Source organism: Phalaenopsis equestris, unplaced genomic scaffold (assembly GCF_001263595.1).
Source record: "Phalaenopsis equestris unplaced genomic scaffold, ASM126359v1 Scaffold000387, whole genome shotgun sequence".
Classification (NCBI taxonomy): Eukaryota; Viridiplantae; Streptophyta; class Magnoliopsida; order Asparagales; family Orchidaceae; genus Phalaenopsis; species Phalaenopsis equestris.
In genome coordinates, this window is record NW_018164829.1 from 184,208 (window position 1) to 211,176 (window position 26,969).

Sequence of the window (26,969 nt, forward strand, 5' to 3'; positions counted from 1 at the left end):
CACGGGAGCATTTTAAGATATACACCCTAAACGCGATAAACAAACTCGTCCGCAGCATTTTCAAAACACAAACGCCGCTTATAAGCTACCCCAAACACACAGTATGATTTAAAAATGATGTTCTGGTGACCAGATATGAAGAAAGATGTTGAATGTGTCTAAATGTCACGCTTATTATATTGTAAAGGCTGAATATTAGAGACTCAGTAGATTGCAAAAATCATTGCTTATATCTGAGTGAAAATAAGGAGAAATTGTAATGGGTCTTATTATGAGATTTCCTAGATCCAGGTAGGATCACAACAACAATTAGGGCATTATTGATAGTTGATAAAATCAGCTCACTTTTTACCAAATAAGCAGGCATATTCGAAGGAAAGGTTGGTTAGATTGAATGACAAAAAAATTATTTGAGTGCATGGTTGCTCCAAAAATTATTATTAATAACTAAGAATGAAGATTCACATCCAAGTTGTGGAAAGGAATCCAAAGAGGTTTGGGTATTCATTTGCATCATATCACAACATTTCATCCACAAACTAATGGACCATCATAAAGAATGATTATGGTATTAGAAGATCTATTAAGGTTTAGTGTCTTTGACTTTGGAGACAGAAAAAAAATCTTCCGATAATTCAGTTCGCCTATAATAATAGTTATTAATCTAATATTAAAATGGCTTCCTATGAAGCATTATCTGATAGAAAGTGCATAACTTCATTAAGTTGGGTTAAAAAAGGGAAACATAAACAACTAGGTTTTGAATTTGTTGATGAAGCCATGTAGAAAATAAGATTAATCAAATACAGATTTAAAAATTGTTTAGGATCGATATTAAAAATATTATGATCTAAGGCATAGAGCAGTAGATTTCGAGGTCAATGATTTTATGTTTCTAAAAGTCAGACCAATGAAAGGTAATATTAGATTTAGGGTATGTTTGGGGCAGCTGCAACTTATTGACAATCTACTGATAAGCAACTGATTCAGATAAATTGATTGGTTGTTTGGTTTATTCTATTGGAAAATAGCTAATTTGCAGCTGATTGTGAATAAATGATCACTCTGTCATTGAGCAGTAATGTTATTTGCAATATAACTGTCACAAATAATATATAAAAGATTAATTAGAAGTTATATTGATATACTTAAGACTTGGCATCCAGTCTAAGAAAGATCACTCAGCCAAAAAAAAAATTAATATTCTATTTGAAGTTATAGAAGAACCTATTCTTATTAGCACGATCAGGTTTATCATGTAACTTAAACGCAGGCTTGTGTTGAATAACATGTGAGCCATAAGCTCGTTCCTTCTGCATTTGAAACCACATCTCCACTTCATCCTCTTCTGTTCAAAGCACTCGCACTCACTGTTCCCCTTCCCGTCTCGTTCTCCATTACTGTTCACAAATCAAGCCGGAGAAAAAGCAACAGCAGAATTGCGACATATGGATACCTTCAAAACTCACCACTTCTTCCTGCCTCGCACGTTCCTACTTGCCTCACATGTTATCCAACCCGTCGAAGCCCTCATCGTCCTTCCCTATCCGCGCTCGACCATGGAGTACAGCTCTCACCTCCGCTGCCATTCTTTCACATCGTCCTCTCCTTCACCGTTCCCTCCTCAGTAAACATTCACGACAAAGCCGAAGACCGAAAGCCCTCGCTCCTTCCCCATGTGTTTTCTTGTGTCGTGATTCTTTCCAGCTCCTTGAATAGTACGAAGGATTTCAGTTTTCGTGCTCGGATCCCATTCCTCCATGGCCAAATCTCCCGCTTTTCCGATTGGTCCACTCTTCTTCTGCGGCAAAGTTAACTTCCGAAGGGCATGTGGGTAATAAGCGGGGTAAGAACGCAGGCAGCGAAGTCGAGCCCGCGGCCGCGTTTATTAAGAAAATTCAAACAGCTTATAGGATAAGCAGAGTGAATACACGAAACAAACGCCTCCGCTGTTTTGTTTTCAAAACGCAATCGCACCAAATAAGCTGCCCCAAACGGTCCCTCGGTAAGGAAGAAATTTGATCCCCAGATACATTGGTCCTTCTAAAATCATAGAAAGGATTGGTCTATTTGCTTTCAAGCTATTCTTACCTGTTGCAATGTCAGATATTCACGATGTCTTTCATCTCTCCTTGTTGAGAAAATTGGTTTCATGCTCAGACTAGAAAATCACATGAAAATACTATCATGCTGAAAGATTTAGCCTATATCAAAGGGCCTAAGAGAATTTTAAAACTGATGATAAGAAATTGAGGAACAGACAATTTTTTTATATTATGATAAAGTGAAAGCACAGGCTAAAAAAAACTACTCGGGAAAAATAAGAATATATGAGACAGAAATTCTCCTTTTTGTTTGAGTAGATATTTGGAAATTTCGAGGATAAAATTTTTATGAGCAGCAATTTTAGCCAATCAAGGTAAAATTTTGATCATTCTAAAATATACCTCATTTTCGCATGCTTAAAATCCAATCAATCTAATTTTATAAAATTCTACATTTTGTAAGAATCTAATTGATATAAAACATTTTATAAATTATTAATATATATTGAGCAATAAAATTTAAAATAATAACTTAATTAATCTTAAGTAAGCATTTAATTAACTTAATTAATCTTTGTTAATCTCTGCGACACTATTGTAATAAGGAATTTCCACTTACTGTTGAATGCAATGGAGGGATCAATTTGGACGATTAAAATCAAATAAAAAAGGTATTATATATTCTTAGTCAGCTTTTCCATATATTCCCTCTTTGAAACTCCCCTTCCCGTTGTTCTGTTTGTGATTCCTGATGGTCCTATAAGAGAAGGAAGGAGTTGGTACGAGTTTCCGAGAGTTGCTACTTTCATTTAATAGCCAATTGAGAGGAAATAAAGCATAGAGAATTTTCTAAGGTATATGAGATAAGAGAATGTTATAAATATGAATTTCATATAGTGTCCTCTAGATGATAACCAAAAAACAAGACAAAGGAAGCTCATCCCCTCAACCCAAGTAAGATAATCACATGCTAAATTAAGAAGAATATCTTTCTATAGGATTATCATGTGATATATTGGTATGAGGTTATATTTAAAAATTTTATACATATTGTTGAAAATTTATCTATGTTACAAAAAAATAAACTGGAGCTGACACTACTATTTTATTGATGTTACTACTTTTATTGAATTATTGTACATGTTCATTAAGTAAATTATCTGTAAGTATACTTATACAATTATATATATATTAAAAAATAATCTTTAGCAGGTAAAATGATCAAAAGGATATCACAAGTGTAGGGATAGATAAATGTTTATAGTGAAGCTCTATCCAGGTAAATATAATAGAAAATTTTATAAAATTTTTTACTCTTTCATATTAAGACTGGAACGGGCTTGTTGGAAGCATGAGATTGTTAATAATTGTTATGTTAGGAGATGATCAATATTTATCGGTAGTAGTTGTATCCGACCAGCTAAGTGATGACCCATAAAAATGAATTAAATCAAAGTTTATGCAAATATAATTGATATTTCTAAGACGATAGAAATTGTGCATGAAACAATTAAAGACATTCATAAGAGTGTGCAAGTGTTGAATGAATTATATGTTTCTTACAACTGTTTACCACTTATAACTTTATATTTTTATATAAATTCCATGTGATTAAACAAGTAGTATATTACTGTCACTCATATTAATCATAGTTGAGCATGCACGTTGTTTCCTTTCTATCGGTAAAATCTTACTTAAGCAATAATTCTCCCCCCCCCCTTAGGGGTAAGCTGAGATGCGATAGAGGCTGACAATATAGTCTGACTAACTCTTATCAGCACTCGTCCTGACTTTTATAATCGGAAACTAGTGGGTAATAAATTAGTCTAACTGGATCGCCGCACATTCGTGATATATTATATGCTAAGGTTCATTCATATATACGGAAACATGAAAATCATCATCAAAACATAGACACACAGAGCTGTTAAATCCAATAAATAAATACATACCCAAAAAGTAAGTACAAAGCTCCCAAAATTATCATTGAAAAAATGTACAAAGACACACCTAGCAACTCGCCCTGATGATTGTTGCCCTTACTTGGAAGGCAACAATGAAAAAAGAGCGACAACGAGCTCGGCGAAATAATCAAGACTAACATAAGATTTTATGCATGGAAAAGAAAATGTGCATGCTCGTATAAAACTATACAAGTCTATATACGATCATAACATGCAAACATAATAGAAAATATGAAAAGAGAGAAAGTACATGTAGTATAAAAAAATTAATTGTTGTATAACATGCAGGTCGTAAGAATGAATTCATAAGTATATAAAAGCATGTTCATTCATTTCGTAGAGGTAATATCGTAATAGTGTCACTTGTTTAATGTATAGGGTTCAACTAGTTTTATATTCTTTCATCATGGGCCGTCTCAATGCCCTAAAGGTCATATAAACTATCGATAAATGTTGGGTTTCCCCCAACATAGCAGTTATCGACAACCTCTCGGATACCCATGATTTCCTAACATTTTGTCACCGCCTAATTCCAACGATTCCCAGAGTTTAATCCCCGAATAAATATCAAAAATCGGGAATACTTCCCAACATAATTTACTTGCAAGCATTCATGTAATAGTCTACCCACTAATATTCCTTGTGACATTTAAATCATCACTTCTTCATCAACAATTTAACCAGAATTACATGTATCATAGGCATAGACATGAGACATAACAAATAAATACATACAAGAAATTCATATCATATGCATATTCATATGTAGCATAGTCTGATCAAGGCATTAAATATCGTAAGAAAAATAAACATGCATTCATACATTTAACTGCAGATATCATTTACAATATCAAGAAGTTTTAAAGGCATCTGTGTCAAGATAGAAATCAACCTATAGAAGATTATTTTTTTTCTTAAATTAGCACAAGATTATGTCACTTGACTTGATGGAGCAGTGACGCATCAAAACTTACTGAGACATAAGTCAGTTGTACAAGGCAAGTGCACTTGTCAAATAGTAATGTATTTCAAGAGTATCGCATATCAATCCCACGAGGAAATGGCTAATAGTTATTCTGATGAGTGAATCTCTAGTTTACTAAACTTCAAAATCTAATTTAGCACAATAAAAAACAGAGAATGTTTCCTAAAATCCTACTTAAAGATGAAAATAAAATATAATGAATTCAGAAAAGACAGAAAACAATAGTAGATAAATCTTAATGTTCTTCAAGTAATGTGAGGCTCGCGCCCCTGTGATTTAGATAATGTGGTTATTTGTGATTTTTCTAGACTTTTCCCAACGTGGTTGTTATCAACAAGGATACAGAGTCCTCCTTATACCAATGTCTAAGTTAAAAGAATGCTAGAATTCATGAAGTTCAGGCTTTCTCAATCCCCATGGCATCCTGTGGATTTGTTTTGATCCCCTTTCTAGGTTGCAAAACCCAAATAAAATATATCTATCATTACCTGAATTTTGTGGTTAACCATTTCGTTTCATTGCACAACAGAAAGGAGTCATAGATCATGAAATAAGTTAACATTCAAAGAATCAAATTAGAAGTAAATGAAAATATATGGTTAATACAACAATAAAAAAAACCCTGATGTCCGGGAAAACGATACAGGGAAAGAAATCATCATAAAAAACCACAAAACCACATCTCATAAATCACAAAGGCACGAAATAAAGTTAGCTACATTGACAGAATGAACACTAGAAAAACATCCCAATAAAACCATTATTACTAGTCAAAGTAAAAAATAAACACTTATAAAATAATTTGTTCCATCTTCCACAATAGCCAAATACTCTCTAAAACAATAACCTCTTAAAACTTATTAGAAAATACAAAGAAAAAAAAGTGGAAACACCCTCAACTTTGGTGCCAAAGTTGTCTTCTCTCTTCCAAAAGTAAAGAAGAGACCAACATCCCATTTTATCTTGATAAAAACATATTTTTATAGCTAGATTTATATTAGGGATCCAAAATAGGCATCCAAATTCATCATTAGGTCTGAAATAGGCAAGTAATCTCACAAATCCTAGTTTTGGACATCTAATGGCGTGGTCACGCCCACGCCAGAACTGGCGTGAACACTCCTTATGTTAGTTCTGCGTGGTCACGCCAGTTCTGACGTGACTGCGCCAGACAGCACATATTCATATATTTTGGCTCCATTTTGGATGCTTAACACCTATAACCTACACAACATCAAGAAAACATTTCTCATGTGTAAATTTATGATAAATAAGTGAATAAAATGAAAATTGTGGGGAAAATGTAGATAAAATCACATAATATTAACGCTTGTCAATACATCCATACTTATTTTATTACTTACTCTCAAGTAATCACATGGTTCAGTTTGAATTTTAATGAATTGAATTAGTACTCCTGTAGGTTTCTAATTATTCAATCTATTTAACAAAGCCAAATTAAAGTGTTTAAATGTCATTAGGATTAATTATCTTTAATGATTAATAACTTGACATTTCATTAATTTCCTTCATTCTTTTCTTAAGAAAATTAAATAGATCCTTAAATTGGTGTTAATTAAAGTCTCTTTCACTAATCTTGAATATCTTTAATACAATTTTAGTGAATTTTAGCCAACTTAATATTCACTTTAACTCTCGCCCTTGAAAATAACTTTTAATGTGGTTTTAATTAAAGAGTCAATGAAAAGTTTATTTCTTAAGTCTCACTAGATTCCCTTTTGATTTTTTTTCTTTTATTGAATTTTCGTTGTGCCAACCTCAAGCATCTTCTCAAGAATTTTTCACTTTTTTGTTTTCTGTTTTTCTTTTCTTTTTCTCCTAACAATTATTATATCTGGTTGGTAATTTTTTCTTCTCTAAATTTTAAAATGTGAAGAAGATTAATTTTTCTTAAGTCTCACTATTCTCTTCTAATTTCTTCTCTTTCCTGAATTTTCGTTATGCCAACCTCAAGCATCTTCTTAAGAATCTTTCACTTTTTGCTTTCCTTTTTTCTTTTCTTTTTTCTTTTCTTTTTCTCCTAAGAATTACTATATCTGATTGATAGTTTTTTCTTTTCTAACTTTTAAAATGTGAAAAAGAGTAATGCTTTTTAAGCAAAAAATTAATACTTGATATTTTTAATGTATCACCTCCAATTTATCTTTTCTAGTTAAAATTTAACATCACATTAAAACTGATTAAAATGAATTAGCTCATGATTAAAGATTTTTTTTATTTGCTGCTCAATATCTAAATCACATCTTTTAATATTATATAGCCTTTTTAAGTAAAGTCTAAATTGTTAAGTTCAGAAATCTTATTATTAACTCATTAAAGTTAATCTTTTTTAAAAGATATTTATCCACATTTAATAAATTAAGATAAGAAGTTCGAATCCATCAGAATTTCTAATAGAAGTTACCAAGTGAAAATTGAATCTTTTACTCAGCCATGTGGACTATTTTGAGGTTTGTAAGGCGCACTTTCTTTCCCCCAATTTTATTTTTTTTCAACATATGAGCAGTAGCATGAAGTAGCAGTAAATGAAAAAACAGGTAACTATACAAACAAGTAAATACATAAGTGGTCACATAAATCTCCAAAAATAAGAGTATGAAATATGTAACATATGCATTCATCACGTCGTGGAGGGATAAGACTCAAAACTAATTCAAATGAAAATTTTAAAATAACTTTAAAGCAAATTTTAAAGCAAATTTCAAAAAAAATTTTCAAAACAAATGCAGAAAGTAAAAACATTTTAGCAAGTCAAATAACGCTTGGGTTGCCTCCCAAGATAGCATTTGGTTTAACATCCTCAACCTGACGAAAAAATGCTTCCTTTAGGATCAAAATTCCAATTTAGTAATCCCCAATCAATTGTTCAATATTTTATTGATCCTGGAGATTTTACCAAGTCCTCAAAATTTAATTTTTCTTGCAGCTTTTTTCCCTCAATTCGATAGCGGTCCTCTAGAGAGTATGTAGGGGTTTTATTTAGATCATTCCTAAAAGTATTTCCTAAATTCAAAATCCTCCCAATAAATTCCCCTATTTGCAGCTCAGTGCTTTCTTCACAGGCTGCAAGAAACGTGTTCATATAAAATAATTTAAGATCTCCTAAATATTTGGGTTAGGTTCTCCCAAGAAAATTTAAGGTTATGGATTAAATTCTACTAGGTTGGGTTCTCCAAAATTTTGGGTTGAGTTTGGCAAATGTAATCCCTACCCCAGTTGTTCCAATTTTCTAAAATGTTGGCTTGAGTTCTCCCCCAAACTTGGGTTTGATAGTATTGGAAGAGAGGTAATCAAAACTAGCTTCTATGTGAAAGGGGTAAAGATTGTGAAGGCTAACCATGAATGTGTTGCTATACTCTTCAAAAAGTTCTAAAATCATTTTCCTGAGGATTTGTCATTTTAAAGTGTTAAAACATTTTTAAAAAAAATAAATAAAGAAGTACAAGAAATAAATAAGTACAAGAACAAAATAAAATAGAAAATAAAATAAAGATAACAATTTATATTGGTTTTTTAGCTTTTTTTTAATTTGTTTATTTTTTTTTAGTACCGGCAATAAATACGACAACAAACAAGTGCAAATAAATATGAAATAAAAAAAAAATTATTAAACCAAGATTCTCCGTAATTCAACTAAAGTTCTCCTAAAATCAAAATTTTACTTAACGTCTTTCCCCAGCAAGGGAGTTAAATTTGACACGTCAAAATTTACCGGAATGTAAGTTGGTCGTACAACTTAAGTTCACGTGCTGAGTAGTAATGCAGTACAAAAGTACTGCGTATTGATCTCAAGAGGAAAGGACTAAGAACTATTCTACTAGGTGAATCTCTAGTTTACTAAAATTTTAAATCTAGTTTATTGAGATCATAAACAGAAGAAGGTTTCCTAAAATTTTACTTAAAGATGAAAACAAAAGATAACGAATTCAGAAAAGACGAAAAATAATAGTAGAGAAATCTTACTGTTCTTCAAGATATGTAAGATTTGCGTCCCTGTGATTTAGATAATGTGGTGATTCGTGATATTTCTAGACTTTCCCCAACGTGATTGTTGTCAACAATGATAGAGTTCTTATATCTATGTCTTAAGTCAAAAGAATGTTAGAATCCATAAAGTTGAAGTTTCCTCAATCCACATGACATCCCACGGATTTGTTATGATACCTTTTTCTAGATTGCAAAACCCAGATAAAATGTTTATTGTTATCTTAATTTTGTGGTTAACAATTTTGTTCCTTTACGCAACGGGTAAGAGTCACAGATCACGAAATATATTAACATCTCAATTGATCAGATCAGAAGTAAATTAAACTCTATACTTAACACAATAACAAAAAACCCCCAATGTCTCAGAAAAACAATACATGGAAAGAAATCATCCCAAAAAATCACAAAACCATATCACATAAATCACAGAGATGCGAAAAAAAATTTAGCTACACGAGATAGAAATAACGCTGAAAAATCATCCTAATAAAACCCTTACTGCAAGTAAAACTGAAAAGTAAACACTTACAAAATGATTTTTTTCCCTTTTCCGCAGCAGCCAATTTATCTATCATACAATCTCTCAAAATATCTAAGAAAATACAAAGGAAAAAATGGTGAAAAACACCCTCAACTTTGATGTTCATACTGTCTTCTCTTTTCCAAAAGCTAAGAGACCAAAATCCCATTTTCTCATGGCAAAAAAATACTTTTATAGTTATGTTTATATTAGGAAATCCAAAAAAGATATCCAAACTATCCAAATTCATCATTAGGTCCAAAATAGGCAAGAAACACACAAATTCGAGTTCTGGAAGTTTGACGGCGTGGTCATGCCCAAAATTGGCGTGGTCATGCTAGTTCTGGCATGGTCATGCCCAGTTTTGGTGTGACTGCACAAGACAAAATATATTCGCGTGTTTTGGCTCCGTTTTGTGTATTGTTTTGGCTACGTTTTGTGTACTTGACACCTACAACCTGCACAACATCAAGAAAAACTCTCAAGTATAAATCTATGATAAATAAGTGAAATAACATGAAAAATATAAGAAAAAATACATGTAAAATCACGTAATATTGACACACGTCAAGCCGCCCTACGCGAGTGCCCACAAGCTTGTCTCGAGCTCGCTGCCTCGTATCGACAATCTAAAATTCGTGGATAATATAGGATTTCATAAAATGTGCTCACAACATGAATTAACCCAAAAAGAGACATTACTTGTCAAAACATATCTCAAATGGGTTTTTCAGCATAAATCATCCTTCTAAAATCGGCCAATCTTCTTCCTATCACCTCCAACTTAACTTCCCCCTCATTAAACTCATGCTAAAACCCTTTTAAAAGCTTGCAAAACAATTACGACACTTCCGGCACAAAATCGGCATGTCCTACGGCAACCGGAAATGAGAAGAACACGAAAAATGAGGCAAAAGTCAAAACCGAAGAGTAAGGGAAGAAATGAAAGCTTAGAATTGCGAGAGAGAGAGAGAGAGAGAGACGTACTCTTGGATTTCATCCCGGAGCTTCGAATCGCAGGTTGCGGCTTCGCCTGCTACCTGCGGTTATCCGCCCCTTATATTGTCGCCCTTGCTGCAAGGGGTCGAACAAGCAGCCTTCACACAAGGGAAATTGGGTAAGAGAGAAGAAGAAATATAGAAAGGAGAAAATGTGAAGCTCGGTGCCCTATCGACCTCACGAAAGAAATAAAATGGCGTGGATGTCGATTGGCTATAATACACATGGGACTAGGGAATAATTAAGGTTTAAATAAAGTTTAATTAAGTTAATTAAACTTAAAACTTAAGAATTTTATATTTCTCAAACCATTCACAACAAACATGTGTTTTATATGAAATTGACTAATTTATTATGTCGAATTTAATAAAATTATTTCGATTAAATTCTAAGAGATGAACAATTTGGGGTACTATAAATTGTGATTGAACTTTACCTAGTATCTTGAAATTTGGGCGTACAACTCTTCCTTCATACAAATTTCATCCTCAAAAGTTCCGACTTTAATGGAATAGGAAGAGATATTTCCATAACATTTCTTATTCTTTCTCCCACGTCGCTTCTTTTTCAGGCCTGAGCTTCCACTTTATCTTCACTGAAAGAATGTTTGTTTCTAAGCTTCTTAACATCCGTTGTTAAAATCGTTTCAGGCTCTGCAACATATGTTAGATTTTACTGAACTTCAATATCTTCATGTGAAATTTGCTGCTTTAAATTTGAAACTCATTTCCTTGACATGAAAATATGAAACACATCATGTATATCTTGCATATCTGTAGGTAATGCTACTCTGTAAGCAACTGAACTGATCTTTTCTATAATTTCAAAATCAATATACCTAAGGACTCAGCTTGCTTCCATGACCAAATCTACTTGTAGCTTTCATTGATCTGACTTTCAAAAATATGAAATCTTCAACTTCAAATTCGATTGCTTTGTGTTTTGGGTTGTAATATTTTTGTTGTAGATTCTAAACAGCTTTCAATCTGTCTCTAACTAATATGAATTTCTCAATAGCTTCGTCAACTAGCCTGGGACTTAGCATTTGGCGTTCATTCACTTCAACCAAACTGGGTGGAGTTTTGCACTTTCTGTCATACAGAACTTCATAGAGTCATTTTGATGTTGAATTGATAGTTGTTGTAAGCAAACTCAAACATTGCCATGCAATCTTCTTAACTGCCTCTAAAGTTGAGAACACAAAACCTTAACAGATCGTCCAACACCTGAATTGTCCTTTCTGATTATCCTTCAGTTTGTGGATGAAATGCAGTGCTGAAATATAATTGTATAACCAAACCTTATTGAATATTTTTCCACAACCTAGACATGAATCTTTCGTCTCTGTCAGAAACAATTACCTTTGGAATACCATGCAATCTAATAATTTTTTTGACATAATATCTGGCCAACTTTTCCACTGAATCTATCGGTCTGATAGACAATAGATGGGTTGACTTTGTTAACATGTCAATAATGACCCAAAAACTATTGTGATCTTGTTTGGATCGAGGAAATCTCATAACAAAATTCATAGTAAGTTCTTCTCATTTTCATTCAGGTATCGACAATGATTGTAGCAATATGTTGGGTCTGTGATGCTCAGTCTTTACAATCTAACATGCTTAACATTGAGATACATATTCAACAACTTTCAGGCCACCAGAATGTCAACTTCAAATCCTGGTGCATTTTTGTGTTGCCTGGAAAAACTGTATAGCCTGAATGATGAGCCTCATGTACAATTTCTTGTCTCAAATAAGAATTAGCAGGTACTCATAGCTGCAACTTATTTCAGATAATGTCATCTTCATCAACGGTCATATCAATCCCCTTTTCTGATTGACATTGTTTTAGGGGTTTCGGATATTTGCTGCTAACTTTCTGAGTTGTCTTGATTCAATCCATCAAAGTAGTTTGCAATGTCAATTGATGTAAATAACTCATATCACCTGATCTTCTAATTTTCAACTGTAAAACATCAATTTCTTTAAGCAACTCTAGCCTCTGAGTAAGAATCCAGCTTTCACTAGCTGTGAATTTACAGCTTCATGCATCAACAACAACATTTACTCGGCCCAGACAATACTGTTTATCCAGATCATAATCTTTTATCAACTCTAACTATCTTCGCTGACTCAATTTCAACTCTTTTTATGTGAAAATGTACTTCAGACTTTAATGATTTGTAATGACTTCGCATTTCAAACCATACAAATAATGTCGTCAAATCTTGAGAGCAAATATCATAACTCCATATCAAGTGTCGGATAGTTCCTTTCATGTGACTTTAATTGTCTGGATGCATAAGCTACCATATTTTTATTCTGCATTAAAATGCAACCGAAACCATTTAATGATGCATCACTATAAATCTAGAATCCTTTTGTGCCTAAAGGAAGAGCTAACCTGGTGCAGTAGCCAAATATTTTTTCAACACCTGAAAACTGTGCTCACATTCTGCAGTCTACCCAAAATGAACATCTTTTCTCATCAGCTTGAATAATCATAGATTTTTTTGTGAAAAACCTTTGACGAACCTCCTGTAATATTTTATCAAACCAAAAAAATTAAGTACCTCTGTGACATTCTTTGCAGTAGGTCATTCCACAATTGCTTCGACCTTCTGAGAATCTACTGAAACTCACTGAACACTGATAATGTGCCTCAAAAATATAATTCTTTGCAGATAAAATTCATATTTCAAAAATTTTGCATATAATCGGTTCTATCGCGGCAGCTCTAAAACCATATTCAAATGTTTGGCATGATCTTCATCACTTTTTGAATAAATTAGAATATCATCAATAAAACAAACTGATCCATGTATGGCTTAAAAATTCGATTTTGATTAGATCAATGAAAATTGCAGAAACATTAGTCAAACCAAAATGCATAACTAAGAATTCATAATGACCATGTCTGGTCCCAAAAGTTGTCTTAGTTATATCTGTCTAATTGACTCTAACCTGATGATATCCTGATTACAAATCAATTCAAAAAAATAAAGTTGGCACCCTCTAATCAATCAAATAAATCATCAATCTCGAGCAAAGGATATTTTTTCTTGATTATCACCTTGTTAAATTCTTTGTAATCAATACATAACTGCATGGATCCATCCTTCTTCTTGACGAACAATACTGGAGCACTCCACAGAGAATTACTTGGTCTGATAAAACCCTTATCTATTAGTTCTTACAACTGACATTTCAATTCTTGTAATTCCTTCGAAGCCATCCGGTAAGAAGATTTAAATATTACAAACGTTCCCAGTTGTGCATCAATACCAAATTCAATTTCTCGTTCTGGAGGTAGCGCTGACAATACTTGAAAATACATCATAAAATTATGAAATCAAAAGGATGTTTTTTAATTTCAGCACATATTTATTCAGGTCTGCTAATTTTGCCAAAAATACCAGTTTACCACCTCGCAAATATTTCCCAACTTTCACTGAACTGATCAGGGAAGATTGTGCATTTTGATCACATAATAAATAAAATGATTTTTCACCAAGTAATTTTAGTTTTACCAATCTTTTCTAGTATTCAAATGTAGTAAAATGATTTACCAACCAATTTACCCCAAAATGAAATCAAATGTCTGAATTAGTAAGATAATCAACTATGATGGCAACTTATCATAAACATGAACATGCATTACACATTTTTATTGGCATAAAATCCACTTCCCGAGGGCACAGTACCATAAAGTGCAGGAGATAAATATATAATATCAACATGTAATCTGGCGATAAACTCATCAGAGATAAAAGAATGTGTTGCACCTGAATCGAATAGAATAGTGTCAGACTGGTCTTGAATTAGGAGCGTACTTGTAACCACATTTTCAGATTTTTGGGCTTCTTGAGGCGTATAGCAAAAACTCGAGCTTTTACTAATTGCTTTGTTCTGCATTCTGAAGTTTCACCCTTTGTTTGCACTGAAGGCTTTCTCAAAAACTGAGTTCTACTAGGTTGACTGTCCTCCATAAATTTTTTGAACCGTTTTTGTCCTTGGATTGCATGGTCTGCTGCTTTTCTTCTTTTCCAGCGGGCAATTCATTTGAATGTGTTTTGGTTGTCCACATTTGTAACATTTTCCTGAACTAATCAAACACTGCCCAAAGTGTTTGTTTCCACACTTGTCACAAACTAGTTTTTCTATATGAGGCTGCTTGAACTTACCTTCTTTCTTTGGAAGTGCTCTCTTTTGTCAATATCCTTGCGCTTGCTTGTCTGAGGTTGTCACTGCTGACTGGAAAAGTTCGGCTCATTTTTAATTCTTTTTGCCCTTTCAACAAAAACGAATAAATCATTGATTTCAAATGAAGTTATGTCAATCTCAACTAATTTCTGAGACCGTGCAGAAATTTGTGACACTTTTCCTCCTGGGTGTTAACATAATGAGGTGCATATCTGGAAAGATAAGTGAATTCTATCTCATATTGCATAATTGTCTAGAACCCTTGAGTTAGATTGAATTTATCTTGCAATGCTAATCTGGTTAAGGTCGGAATAAACCAATCTTTGAAGACTTTAACAAATTCTTCCCACTGAATTTGTAGATGAGGTGTCAGCTGAAATTTCTCTCAATGTTGTGCTTGCCACCATGCCTTCTAACATAAATTTAGCTGGTAACACTTTTCTATTTTTCGGACAAATCATACCGTCTAGAACTTTTCCGATCTTAAGGAGGTAATCTTCAGCAATGGCCTGACACCCTTGAATGCAAGTAGCTTAATGGACTAAAATATCTTTAAGTTTCGCCCCATTTCAGATATGGGATCTGTACTGGTGGAGGATCTTTCGATAGCAGTTATTTTATCAATCACTTGTGATATCAGTTGTACAACGCTATGTAACTCAGTTGTTCTGGAATCTGCATTTTTCTTATTTTGATTTTCATTTCTGCCCAAAATAGTTTCAGATCTAACCTTCTGCTCTACACAACGCCCAAAAGATTGGCATTCAATATTTTTTGTTTCTTCTCCAGACATGTTTATCTGTATTGGCACAAGATATTATTCACAAGCAATTTATCATATAATAATTTTATCGTGCACATGTCATCTTAAGTCATAAGGGTTACCCACTACAGATTCACAACTTATAACTCTATATAAATCAATTCATATTTTATCTCATTCTTACTTTCTCTAAATCCAGCACACTTTCATCGTTCTTTTCATCCAATAATCATGCTCTCATACTGCTTTTTGTCACACCCCAACTGCCCCCCGTTTTTAGGGGTCAGCTGAGATAAAACAAAGGCTGACAATATGGTCAGACTAACTCTTATCAGCACTTGTCCTGACTTTTATAATCAGAACCTAGAAGATGATGAATTAATTTAATCGGATCACCACACATACACGATGCATTGCATGTCAAAATTTATTCTTATATATGGAAGCATGGAAATCATATCATCAAAATATAGATATACAGAGCTGCTAAATCCAATAAATAAATATATACATAAAAAATATGTACAAAGCTCCCAAAATAATCGTGAAAAAGCTATACAAAGACACACCTAACTACTCGTCTAAGTGTTCGTTGCCTCTACCTGGAAGGCAACAATGAAGAATGAGCGACAACGAGCTCAAAGAAATAATCAGGGCTAACATAAGACTTTATACATGAAAAAGATACGTGCATCCTCGAATAAAACTATATATATCTACATACAATTATAACATGCTAACATAATAAAAAACATGAAAAGAGAGCAGGTACATGTAGTATAAAAAAATTAACGGTAGTGCAACATGCAAACCGTAAGCATAAAATCATAAGTATATAAAAGCATGTTTATTTATTTTATAAAGATCATATCATAATAGTGTCACTTATTTAATATATAGGGTTTAACTAGTTCTATGTTTTTTTCATCATGGGTCGTAACTCTGCCTCAAAAGTCATATAAACTATCGATAAAGATTGGATTTCTCCCAACATAATAGTTATCAAAAGCCCCTCCTGAAACCCACGATTCCCTAACATTCTGTAACCGTCTAATTCTAATGTTTCTCAGAGTTTCGTCATCGTATAAATATCAAGAGTCGAGAATACTACATCCTTACATAATGTACTTGCAAACAATCATGTAATAATCAATCCTTTTAACATTCCTTGTCAAATTTAAATCATCACTCCAGCATCAAACATTTATCAGGCATTACATGTACCATAGGCATAGGCATGAGACATAACAAATGAATACCTACAAAAATTTCATATCATATGCATATTCATATGCAGCATTGTCTGATCAAGTCATTACATATTGTAAGAAAAGTAAATGTGCATTCATACATTTCATTACAAGTATCCATTTACAAAATGTAGGAAGTTATATATGCCTCTGTGTCAAAATAGAAACCAACCTATAGAAAATTATTTTTATCTGACTTGATGGAACAACCATATGATGAGTGCCCACAAACTCGTCTCGAGCACGCCACCTCGTATAGACAACCTGAAGCTCATAGACAAAGTGGGATTTCATAAAATGTGCTCACAGCATGAATTAACCCAAAAAAAGACTTTACTTGCCAAAACATACTTCAAATGAGCTTTTCAGCATCAATCACCCTTTTAAAACCAGCTAATCTTCTTCTTATCAGCTCCAACTTAACTTACCCTTCGCCAAACTCACATTTAAAACCCTTTTAAAAGCTTAAAGCTTGCAAAACAATTACGACACTTCCGGCACAAAATCGGTGCCTCCGACGGCTACCCAAAACGAGATAAATATGAAAAACAATTAAGTGCTCTTAATAAAGGAGTTGCGCTCAATAAATTTTTAATGCTTCCTTCATGTCAAGGCTGACCACACGTGCCTAAGTGAAAGATTAAATTGTAAAAATTAAAAAAGATAGTTACATTAAATAGAGTCTAAATTATGGAATCCTAATATAAGTCTTTGTTGAGTTCTTGTTGTTGGAACTATTCTTTGATATTTTTTAACTTTAGCCTTAGCTCTCACAGTTGGACTACTAACAAAATTTATTTGATCCACATGATGTGCAACATAACAAACCACAAAAGTTGTGACATTAAAAAACATCTCTAACAATAAAGAATGTCGCCAACTTGCTCATTGGCAAAGTTACATATCACAGGCAGATTTACCAAGAGACTACATAAACGCCAGTTTTAACACCTTCAGAATTTAGCCATTATTAGCCTGATCACCATGCAATGGCTGATAGTCACCTACTTATCTAGGTAGTTTCAACAAGTCCAAATAGACACCATACAATATAATGGCCACCGTCCTCCATTTGAACAGTTCAACACCTTATGTTAGATGACTTTATCGGCACATGCTCAAATGAATCCAGCCTCCATGTGCTCAAATGATTACATTATTGAATCAAGAAAATGGGTTATATTCTCAAGGCAGTGAACAGAAGCAAAACTCGAGAGTTTAAGAAACAACGCTGTGGCTAAGATAGCGAGACTGTGGTAATAAATAGTCGAAAACATAAGGCAGCATAATAGAGTTGGAAATTTATCAACATAACAGTGCAGTATCAGAAACGACAAGCAAAGATGGCACCCAATTGAGGAACTATAGTGAGTTAACAGTAAACAGAGAGTCAATGAAATGAATTTGAAAACAACTAAGAATCAATGCACGTTAATTGCATTTCAAATGATCACAAAATTTCTCATGAACATCACCATAGTAAGTGATGATATTTAGTAATGTAGCAAAAAGATCAATTATAGAAAAACAATTAGTTTAACAGCCATAAAAATTGCTTCCCATAAAACATTAAGTTAATTGATTTAAAGGGTCAAGCAACAGTGCATGATGCCCAAGTTGCTATAAATTACTCAAGCATAGAATTTCAAATGAATTAAAACATCAGACTCATATGGTCATGAAACTATAATTGCCAAAAGACATTAATCTTCCAAACTCACCAGGTAAATCTTTCTCAAGAACCTTCCACTCGTGTTGAATCCTCTTAGCCCAATCCTTTCCTGGCTGTAATTGTCAATAAGAACTAAAATGAATTAAACAGATAACGGATAAAACACACTTATAAGGATTTCATGTATACCTTTTTTACTGAAGGAGTTATCTTAAGGAGCTCAGGTCTGTTAAAGTAATGATCTGAATTATCTCTAACAGTATCAAATTGTTTAAATGCTTTGAACTTCAAATCAATCTCATCCTCAATAATTAAGTTTGGCTTGACTGTCAGCATTTTAGATGCATCACTCTGCAGCCAAGGGACAGTCGCCTCCACTCCAGGTGGCAGGTCCAGTTCATCAAATTGAGCAGCCAAAGTAAGGTTATTATCACTCTCAGATACACCAAGGTCATAGTCATCTTCATCATCATAATCATCCTCATATTCAGTATAATCATATTCATCAGTAAAACTGAAATCCAGAGGATCTAAAACAAAACCCTTTTGCTTGTCTGAGGGAGCAACACTTTCAGATTTGAGCTTTGTATAAGAACTCTCATAAACAAAGGGGAAAACATCCTATGAAAAGTGAAAAAATCAGAAACGGCAAGTGCAGAAAAACGGTGTGTGTGTGTATAAGATTAATTTCCAAAATAATCCCAGGATTATTCAAGAGTCGACATACCATTACTGGAGTTTTACTAACCTTCTCAAACTTTATAGGTTGTTTGCTTTTGTTTTCTAAAAGATTTTCACCAATTATCACAACTCCATCTTGATCATCATCTTCATCTATTTCAATTATATCACGAGGAACAACCTGAATGTAGTAGTGAATCATTTCAGCAAAATAATTCAATAAATCAGAATAATTACAGTCATCGTCAACCTTATCCAAGCTGATTTAGATCAGCCTTACATATAAACAATAGAAAAATACTTACAAAAATTGATGCTAGAAAATTCAGGGTCTACATATTAAAATGAAACAAGAAAAATGCAATGAATGTGTATCACAAAGAGGAAATTAGGATTCACAAATCAAAAACCTCTAAAAGTAAGAAAACTAAATGGGCACAAGCCAGGAAACATGACAACTGGAATAAAATAATAACAACATAACCAAATAAATTCAAAAAAATAAAAAAGAATTCAGAACCAAGAATAATCAATGAGCAATAAAAAATTTAAAAAAAAAATAGAAGCTTAATTGCATCAAATTAAAACAAGATCAAGAACTCTAAAAAACCAATAGCAAATTATTTCAAAGAATTAGATATTGAAAAAAAAAACTTTCTTTAGAAAAAAGAAAATCCATGCGTCAAACCAGTACAATGAAATGACTTCCACCTAATGAGATAGTCACAATTATACCACACTCAAAAAAATAACATATCCAAATTGTACACACAAGATTGAAAACTAAAATATAAAAGTAAATGAATAAAAAGTGAATCCCTGCAAGAAGCCATAGGGTTGCTCAATTACAACACAGATAAGCAAACAAAATCCAAGTCTGAGATTGTTGTAGGTAGAATCGCAAAATCGCCAAATGAAACAAAAATGATACAAAATCCCTGCGAGCCAACTGTAAAGACACAGTTGATGGGTTACTAATAGTCACAAAGAAGAAAGACAGTAGAAGAGGATAAATGTGAAAGCGAAAATCTCATGTGTTGGTAAAACTGCAAAATAGGCAAGACTTATGTGTTGATAAGACCTGCAAAATATGATGAATAGAAAACAGATATTGACATAGCCACACAAATGCCAAGGGGACATAACTATAGTCCGGCAACCCAAGCGTAGCAAGGTCCAACATAACAAGGTCCATCAACAGCCATCAACTAATTATGAAAGACAGATCTCCCCATCAAAACTATCGATCTTGAACAAATTCAACTCCCACAAGTTTAACATTTGGTGCTGATCAATCAAACCAGGATAATAATACTGAGCTTCATGCAAAGCATTTCATAAACCATCAAAAAAAAGGCTATCACATCAATGTACGAGATAAATCTAGAATCCGCCATCAATTGTGAATACAATCAAATCATCCAAAATAGCATTAGTTATATAAAATTATTTGGCAGAGTGCTGAATGCAAATTCAAAACAAAGAGATGGAAAGAGAGATGAATCCACGAATTTGACAGAAATTTCATTAAATAAGCTCAAATCAGGCACATCCAAAAATTAGAGCCTTTAGAAATTTTAATTTATAAGCACTATGCATTGCAAGATATTAATATCCATGCCTTCCTTGCATGTAATTTTAGAAGTTCATGAAAGAAGCTTTTCAGGATTTAAAAGTATCATTACATTACTTTATCACTAAGTTGTTTCGTAATTAAAAGCCAATACCCTATCAATATCCTTTTGTGCATCAAGCTAATCATGTAAATCATGATAATGAGAAAGGGCACGTAATAAAATGCTAAGAGCAAACAAATCACACAATTATGATATGCTAATATGGGTCGAAAATATCATTAAAAAAGACAAACTCAAATTGCTTAAATATGATATTTGATAAATTATGCACCTTCAATATAGATCAAATGGATGGAGCATTCAATTTCAAATTTCTTTTAAGACATTCATTATTACTAATTTTTTAAAATATTGATGGCACTTGGCTTTTATCATTCTATGAAACTAAACCATGAATAAAAAATAAAATCAATATTAGTCTAGTCATCCATCAATGCAATAATAACATCGGATAAAATTCATCAAAGCTTATATTTTTACTTTTTTAGATTGATCATGTATTTCATCCACAGCAAATAAACATGATTGGTTCAATTTTACATCCAGATATATAAGCTTTCGTAGAGTTTGGGTTTATACTTAATCTCATGCTCAATTTTTTCTATCAAACTCCTATGCTAATTATTGTTCAAGTTTCAAGTTCCAAGTTCATGAATATATATTAATATAGATGAAAATTCAAATTCAAAACCATTAGATATAGCTTTAAACTGTAATTGCAAATTGCATTATGCATCTAATATATCTTCAAAAGAATATCCACGAACTATATTTCTTTTATTAAAAACAAATTCAACCATATATGAATCTTGTGGGGCTGTGCATTTGGTAGGCTTTAGAGAAATGGTTTTTTTTAACATAAATCATGTGTGATAATCCTAATATGTAATATACTATAGCATTTAAAAATGTAAATAAAGCCTCAGATAATGTTTCAATGAATTGCATCTTAGTTTATCAATAACCTCATGCTTAGAATCTTTAATGAAACAAATACTTACAACTAAAGAGTCTAGAGACAAAACAAGTGTAACCACATGACGTGTAAAATTTGCATAATATGTAGACAAGCTAAAATTGTTTTGTTTGTGACTCTTAAATTAATCGTACAATTGATCTTTATATTCAACAAATGGCAGATATTGCTCTTTTTGCGTATGTCACATAATGCTCATTGATTTTTCTTTGCTCGAAATATTTCAGTAAAATAATTACACATATCCCGCTAATTTTACTTAGCAATTTTAACCTTAAGAACCAAATAATATTCAAAAGAATCTTTCAATTTATCAATCCACTCAAAAAAATTTATAAAATCAACCACCACAATCAAAGGTAGAAATATAAGTTTGAACCTAAATAGTTATGGTGTGATTGTTTAAAACCACAACTTAATCATGTTTAAATTGCATCAAATTTTTATTTTTTATTGACTCAATTAATATTTCCTACATCAAGTTAGCATGATAATGCGACTATTAGCATTGATACCAATTTAATGAAGAACAGTATAGACTTTAAGTATTCTAACACAACAAAAATAAAGCAGTTAACATAGATAATGCAAAGCAATTTAGAATTCGTAAATCAAAGCCCACTAAATATGTAAAAAACATGTTTTCTTTCAATGCAAACTTGAGAACATGATATTTACAAACAAATAATACAATGAATGAAAAAAAAACCTCAAGAAATCAAAAAGATATTAGAACCACAGAAGATTAGCAAACAATTATATTTTTCTTCACCACAAGTAGGATTCCAATTGTATCCGATTTAAAAAAAATAGAACATTCCAACAAGCCAATAAAGAATTATTTAGAAAAAATCATAAAAAGCAAAATGCTCACAGAAAAATAAAAAATCCAAGTCACACATCGATACAAGGAAATAACATCATCCAAAAGTAGGCTATTATACTTGTGCTTTACTCTAAAGAATCACACATCCACTTTGACACATAATATTTAAACTGAAATCTTAAATTTACTAAATCAAAGTTAAGCAAATAAACGCCGCGCATAGTTTATTTATTAACCTTCCAACATAGACCATAAACTTGTTCCGTTGCAGCAGATAAAGTTAAAAAAAAATTACTTGGATGAGACCATCAAAACTAGCATAGTAGAATTGCCAAAAAGGAACAAAAATGGAAGAGATTACATGAAAGACAGAAGTAAAATTAGCATAGATAGGATGCAGATAGAGCCGCATATAGGACTTATAGTACAATAGGATAAATACGGGAGTGCAAGTTATGCATGTTGGTAAAACCGCACAATATGATAAATAGAAAACAGGTGTGTTAACAATATTCAAACAAATGTCATAAAATGGATCACACTTGCCGCAGAATGGACCAAAATTGCCACAGCTCACACTTCGAGCTGCCAGTGGCCCAAAAGTTGACAAGGACAAACTTAACAACCAATCAACAAATCCTAGAGAAAAGATCTCCATCAAATAGTCCATTGGTAATGCATGCTTGCAGTTATTTAAAACTCGGCACGGAAAAAAAATATCAGAAGACACGGCACAAAAAAATAACACAACCTGTATCACAGAAAAAATAAGAGGATTCCTTTGGCCAGACCACATACTCTGAGGCAATCCAGATAGGTATTGACAAGAGAAGCATTGAACATTGGTTCTCATATTGACGAAAGGATGTTCAAAAATATAGACAATCTGTACTAAAGAAAAAAAAACTAGAAACATGTCTCACAACACCAGAACCAATATTGGGAACCATGAGTTGTCATCAAAACGTAACAAGTCAGTCTGAACTTCCAAAGGATCAGTAGTTGAAGTTACGGGATTTGCTGTGATAAGTAATAATAAGCTCATCATTGTTGGGAAAAAAAAATGTAAGATTACATATTAGCTTTAAGAATGCTAATTGCTAACTTATTTCTCATTCACGCCATCCTTCTTCTATCTCGGAGTCAGAGGGTACCAAAGTCTTTGTTCATCATCATCCAAAGTGGCATTGAATATAAAGGAACACATTAATTAACAAACAGTTTGGGTTGCAGGATACCGAAAGCTAATCAGGTAGAGTTATACTCAAAATCTGAATAGAACAAAAACCTATAATCAGTTTGGGTTGCAGGATACCGAAAGGTAGAGTTATACTCAAAATCTGAATAGAACAAAATACTAAAGAAAATAAATAAATTTCAAAACTTTAATTTTTTATTTGAACAAACGGAAAGATTAAAAATTAAATGAGAAACACATTTAATTCTATACAAAAAATCGCAAGACTTTTAAAATGGTATTATTTTCCAACCGAATTTCCAAGATTGGCCTAAAATAGGATCCTTGAATAAACAATATCTTTAATGCTATCCACCACATGCATATCAACTGGAGAGTGTCCCTGTGTGCAGAAAACAAATTTCCTATAATTAAGATCACCCTGGTATATATTAAGAAATTCTTAGTTATTTGCATCAATTTGCACCAAAGTCCTGCATAAAAAATTCTAGTATGAAATGTCCATGTAATACAATGGACTCCAAAAGGGTTGACATCATTTACGCTTCCCAAAAAAATTATCAGCAACAAGTAGTTTGAGTAAATCTAGCATACATTGCACCAGCATCAAAAGGAACAAGGCATGCTCAGGCATTGCTGTACTTACTCCTATAAGATCCAAATGCAGCCATTGTGCGCTATTTGATTAAGCTAGAGCACATTATAAATAAAGTTGTATCACAAAACGCTTGATTAAGTTGTTTTTCCTATGACCTACAGAACCTTGCAAATAAATATACATAGAAATTTTATGCCAAATATTCAACATCTGCCAACCAGTTAAAAAACTGCTCCCTAAATAATAGATCCATGTCATACCGACACTAAATGGTTGAATTTATATAAGAGTATTCTAGCAAATACCTAGGATATACATGGAATTAGAAAAGTTAGACAAATTCTGATAAATCATACACTTCAGTACTATATTTCAAGAAAGACAACCTAAAAAATTTCAAGAAACTATTAAGATTTATAGAACTGGGAGCCAAACCAATTACCACTTTTTTTTTCTTTTTTACCCAAGGCCAATGAAGCGGGCTACTGTGCTTGTCAAAATTACCCCCTACCCATATAAAAATTCTACTTGATCAATAATTTAATGAATTTAAAGCAATAATTTAATATAAAATTTAGTAAATATAATTTTTCATAATTTATATTAACTTACTATTTTAATGTAAAAAATCTATGAATTTTTGCCTTAATAATTGTGTTACATGCAATGATTTAAAAAAAATTGTGGAAAGCTCACTTGATTGCAACGAAAATCATAAATATTCACATTCGATACAAAATTATTCATATTAAAGGTTGCAAATAATCGAAGAGGTTTGTTTTCTTGGAAAGGAATAAACAACTATGCAACAACAATCAGAGAATTATCCTGATCAAAAAGGATCAAGCAACCATGCAACAACAACCAAACAATAATTGAATGGGAAAGACAGATTAGTTTTTTAACATTTTTCTTGGAAGCTTGAATGAAAATCATTTTGAGTGCTACTTTTGAAGGTAGAAGTTAACAGGAGTAGTAAGCTTGCCCAATTTAGAAGATTAGGTGCCATAAATGCATGCATAAAACAATGGGGATTGAAATAAAAATAAGTAGGCTTTTTATGGCATGTAGGTAAATACCTCGAAAATCTCTTAGATATAATAACTTGCATGTTGGATCCAAATCAATCTACAGTAATGTCAAAAATCAAACCAATAAGACTTGCAAAGTTTTATATTGAAATGAACATAAAGTGGATCTAAGGAGATGAGGAAGATAAAAAAGAAGAATGAAATATTTAACAAAAGGAAGGTCTGAGATTATCATTAGCTCCATGCACTCCCAAATGATCTCTTGTATCCTCCAATCCTACCTTTTGGCCCATTGCATATAGGGCTTTAGCACTACAAATGGTTAAATTTTGACTTCACGAAAAAAATATATAAATACATGATGGGATTCTTACATACACACGGGAACACATGTCAACAATTTTCTTGCCTTGATATCTGATGGCAGTCACCTAGTAGTCAACTAGGGACGTTGCTTTTATGGTGAAGTTGCTAATACTCCAGGTAAGGGTCTTGACTTTCTGATGAACTCATTGATATTGATGAGTAGCTCCTAACAGCAAGGGAGTAAACTTTTGGTAGATTGATTACTAAAAAAAGAAAATTGGCCCCTTAATTAGGCAGTCAAGTCTTGAAATAAGTCATTGCATTGCACGAGTTCATCTTGAGAATAGGTGAGTTGACCTAGTGAGGTCCTATTTGACTATGATAGACTTGCCAAGTTTATCGTTATCCAATGTAAGTTGATTGTTTCTATCTCCCTTATCCTGCTAATCTACCAAAGCTGGCTTGAGCATGGCTGAACGATGCCCCCAAGATATTTGGATGTAAATTGAGTGTGCAAGATTTCCATCCAATCCACTCTAGCAAGTCAAAAAATTCCTGAGTTCCAACGTCATTAGAACCTATATCCATGGGTTTGCTCTTCTTCATAGTACGTAGAGAATCAAATCCCTTATTTCCCAAACAGAGCTAAAATGGTGCCGAGCTCTTATAATCAAAACCTAAGCGAACTCACTGCTCTTTCTCAAGGTTAATCCAAATAGCTAGAAAATTGCAGTTATGAAACTTTTCAAAATCAAAAGAAAAAAGTATTCAAATCAGTAAATGCCAACAAATTCAAACTCAACACATTACTATGGAAGCCAACACAGCTTAAATTTACAACCCACCAAATAAAATTATTCAATAATCCACAAAGCAAAAGATAGGGAAAAATAATGCCAGAAATTCTAACTTAACAAGGTACGACAGAAACCAACACTGCTTCAACCTACAACCCACCAGATATAATTATTCAATAATCCTTAAGGCCCAAGATGGGCAAAAAATCATAAACATAAAAAAGGCAAAGCAACTGAAAAGAAGATTAATACGATAACCAAAAGCCCGAAATATCTTGATCCCGATCAAATATTAGTTTCCAATAAAGAGTGAGCCTTCAATCCACCGCAAATCATTATGAGAACAAATCAATTAACAAATTGGAAGCACGGCGAGTCAAGAAGCATAGACCTGATTACGCTTCCGCTTCTGGCTCGTACTCAAGGAGGTCGACGCCGACGAAGATTGCAATTCCATCAAATCAGGATCAATGTATGAAGGGCTGCCGATGAAAAGGAGCAGACT

General features: G+C 32.8%; 1 protein-coding gene across 1 annotated transcript in view; it reads right to left on the reverse strand.

Annotated features, from left to right (window-relative positions):
- Nucleotides 1–26,969, reverse strand: part of LOC110026624 (putative ubiquitin-conjugating enzyme E2 38) — a 59,824-nt gene that overhangs the window by 30,350 nt on the left and 2,505 nt on the right. Inside the window, exons 2-5 of the mRNA XM_020727629.1 lie at nt 26,856–26,967; nt 19,163–19,276; nt 18,604–19,035; nt 18,464–18,527 (exon numbers count right to left, since the gene is read on the reverse strand). Of these exons, the coding sequence (XP_020583288.1) occupies nt 18,464–18,527; nt 18,604–19,035; nt 19,163–19,276; nt 26,856–26,967 (722 nt within the window). The remainder of the gene's footprint in view (nt 1–18,463; nt 18,528–18,603; nt 19,036–19,162; nt 19,277–26,855; nt 26,968–26,969) is intronic.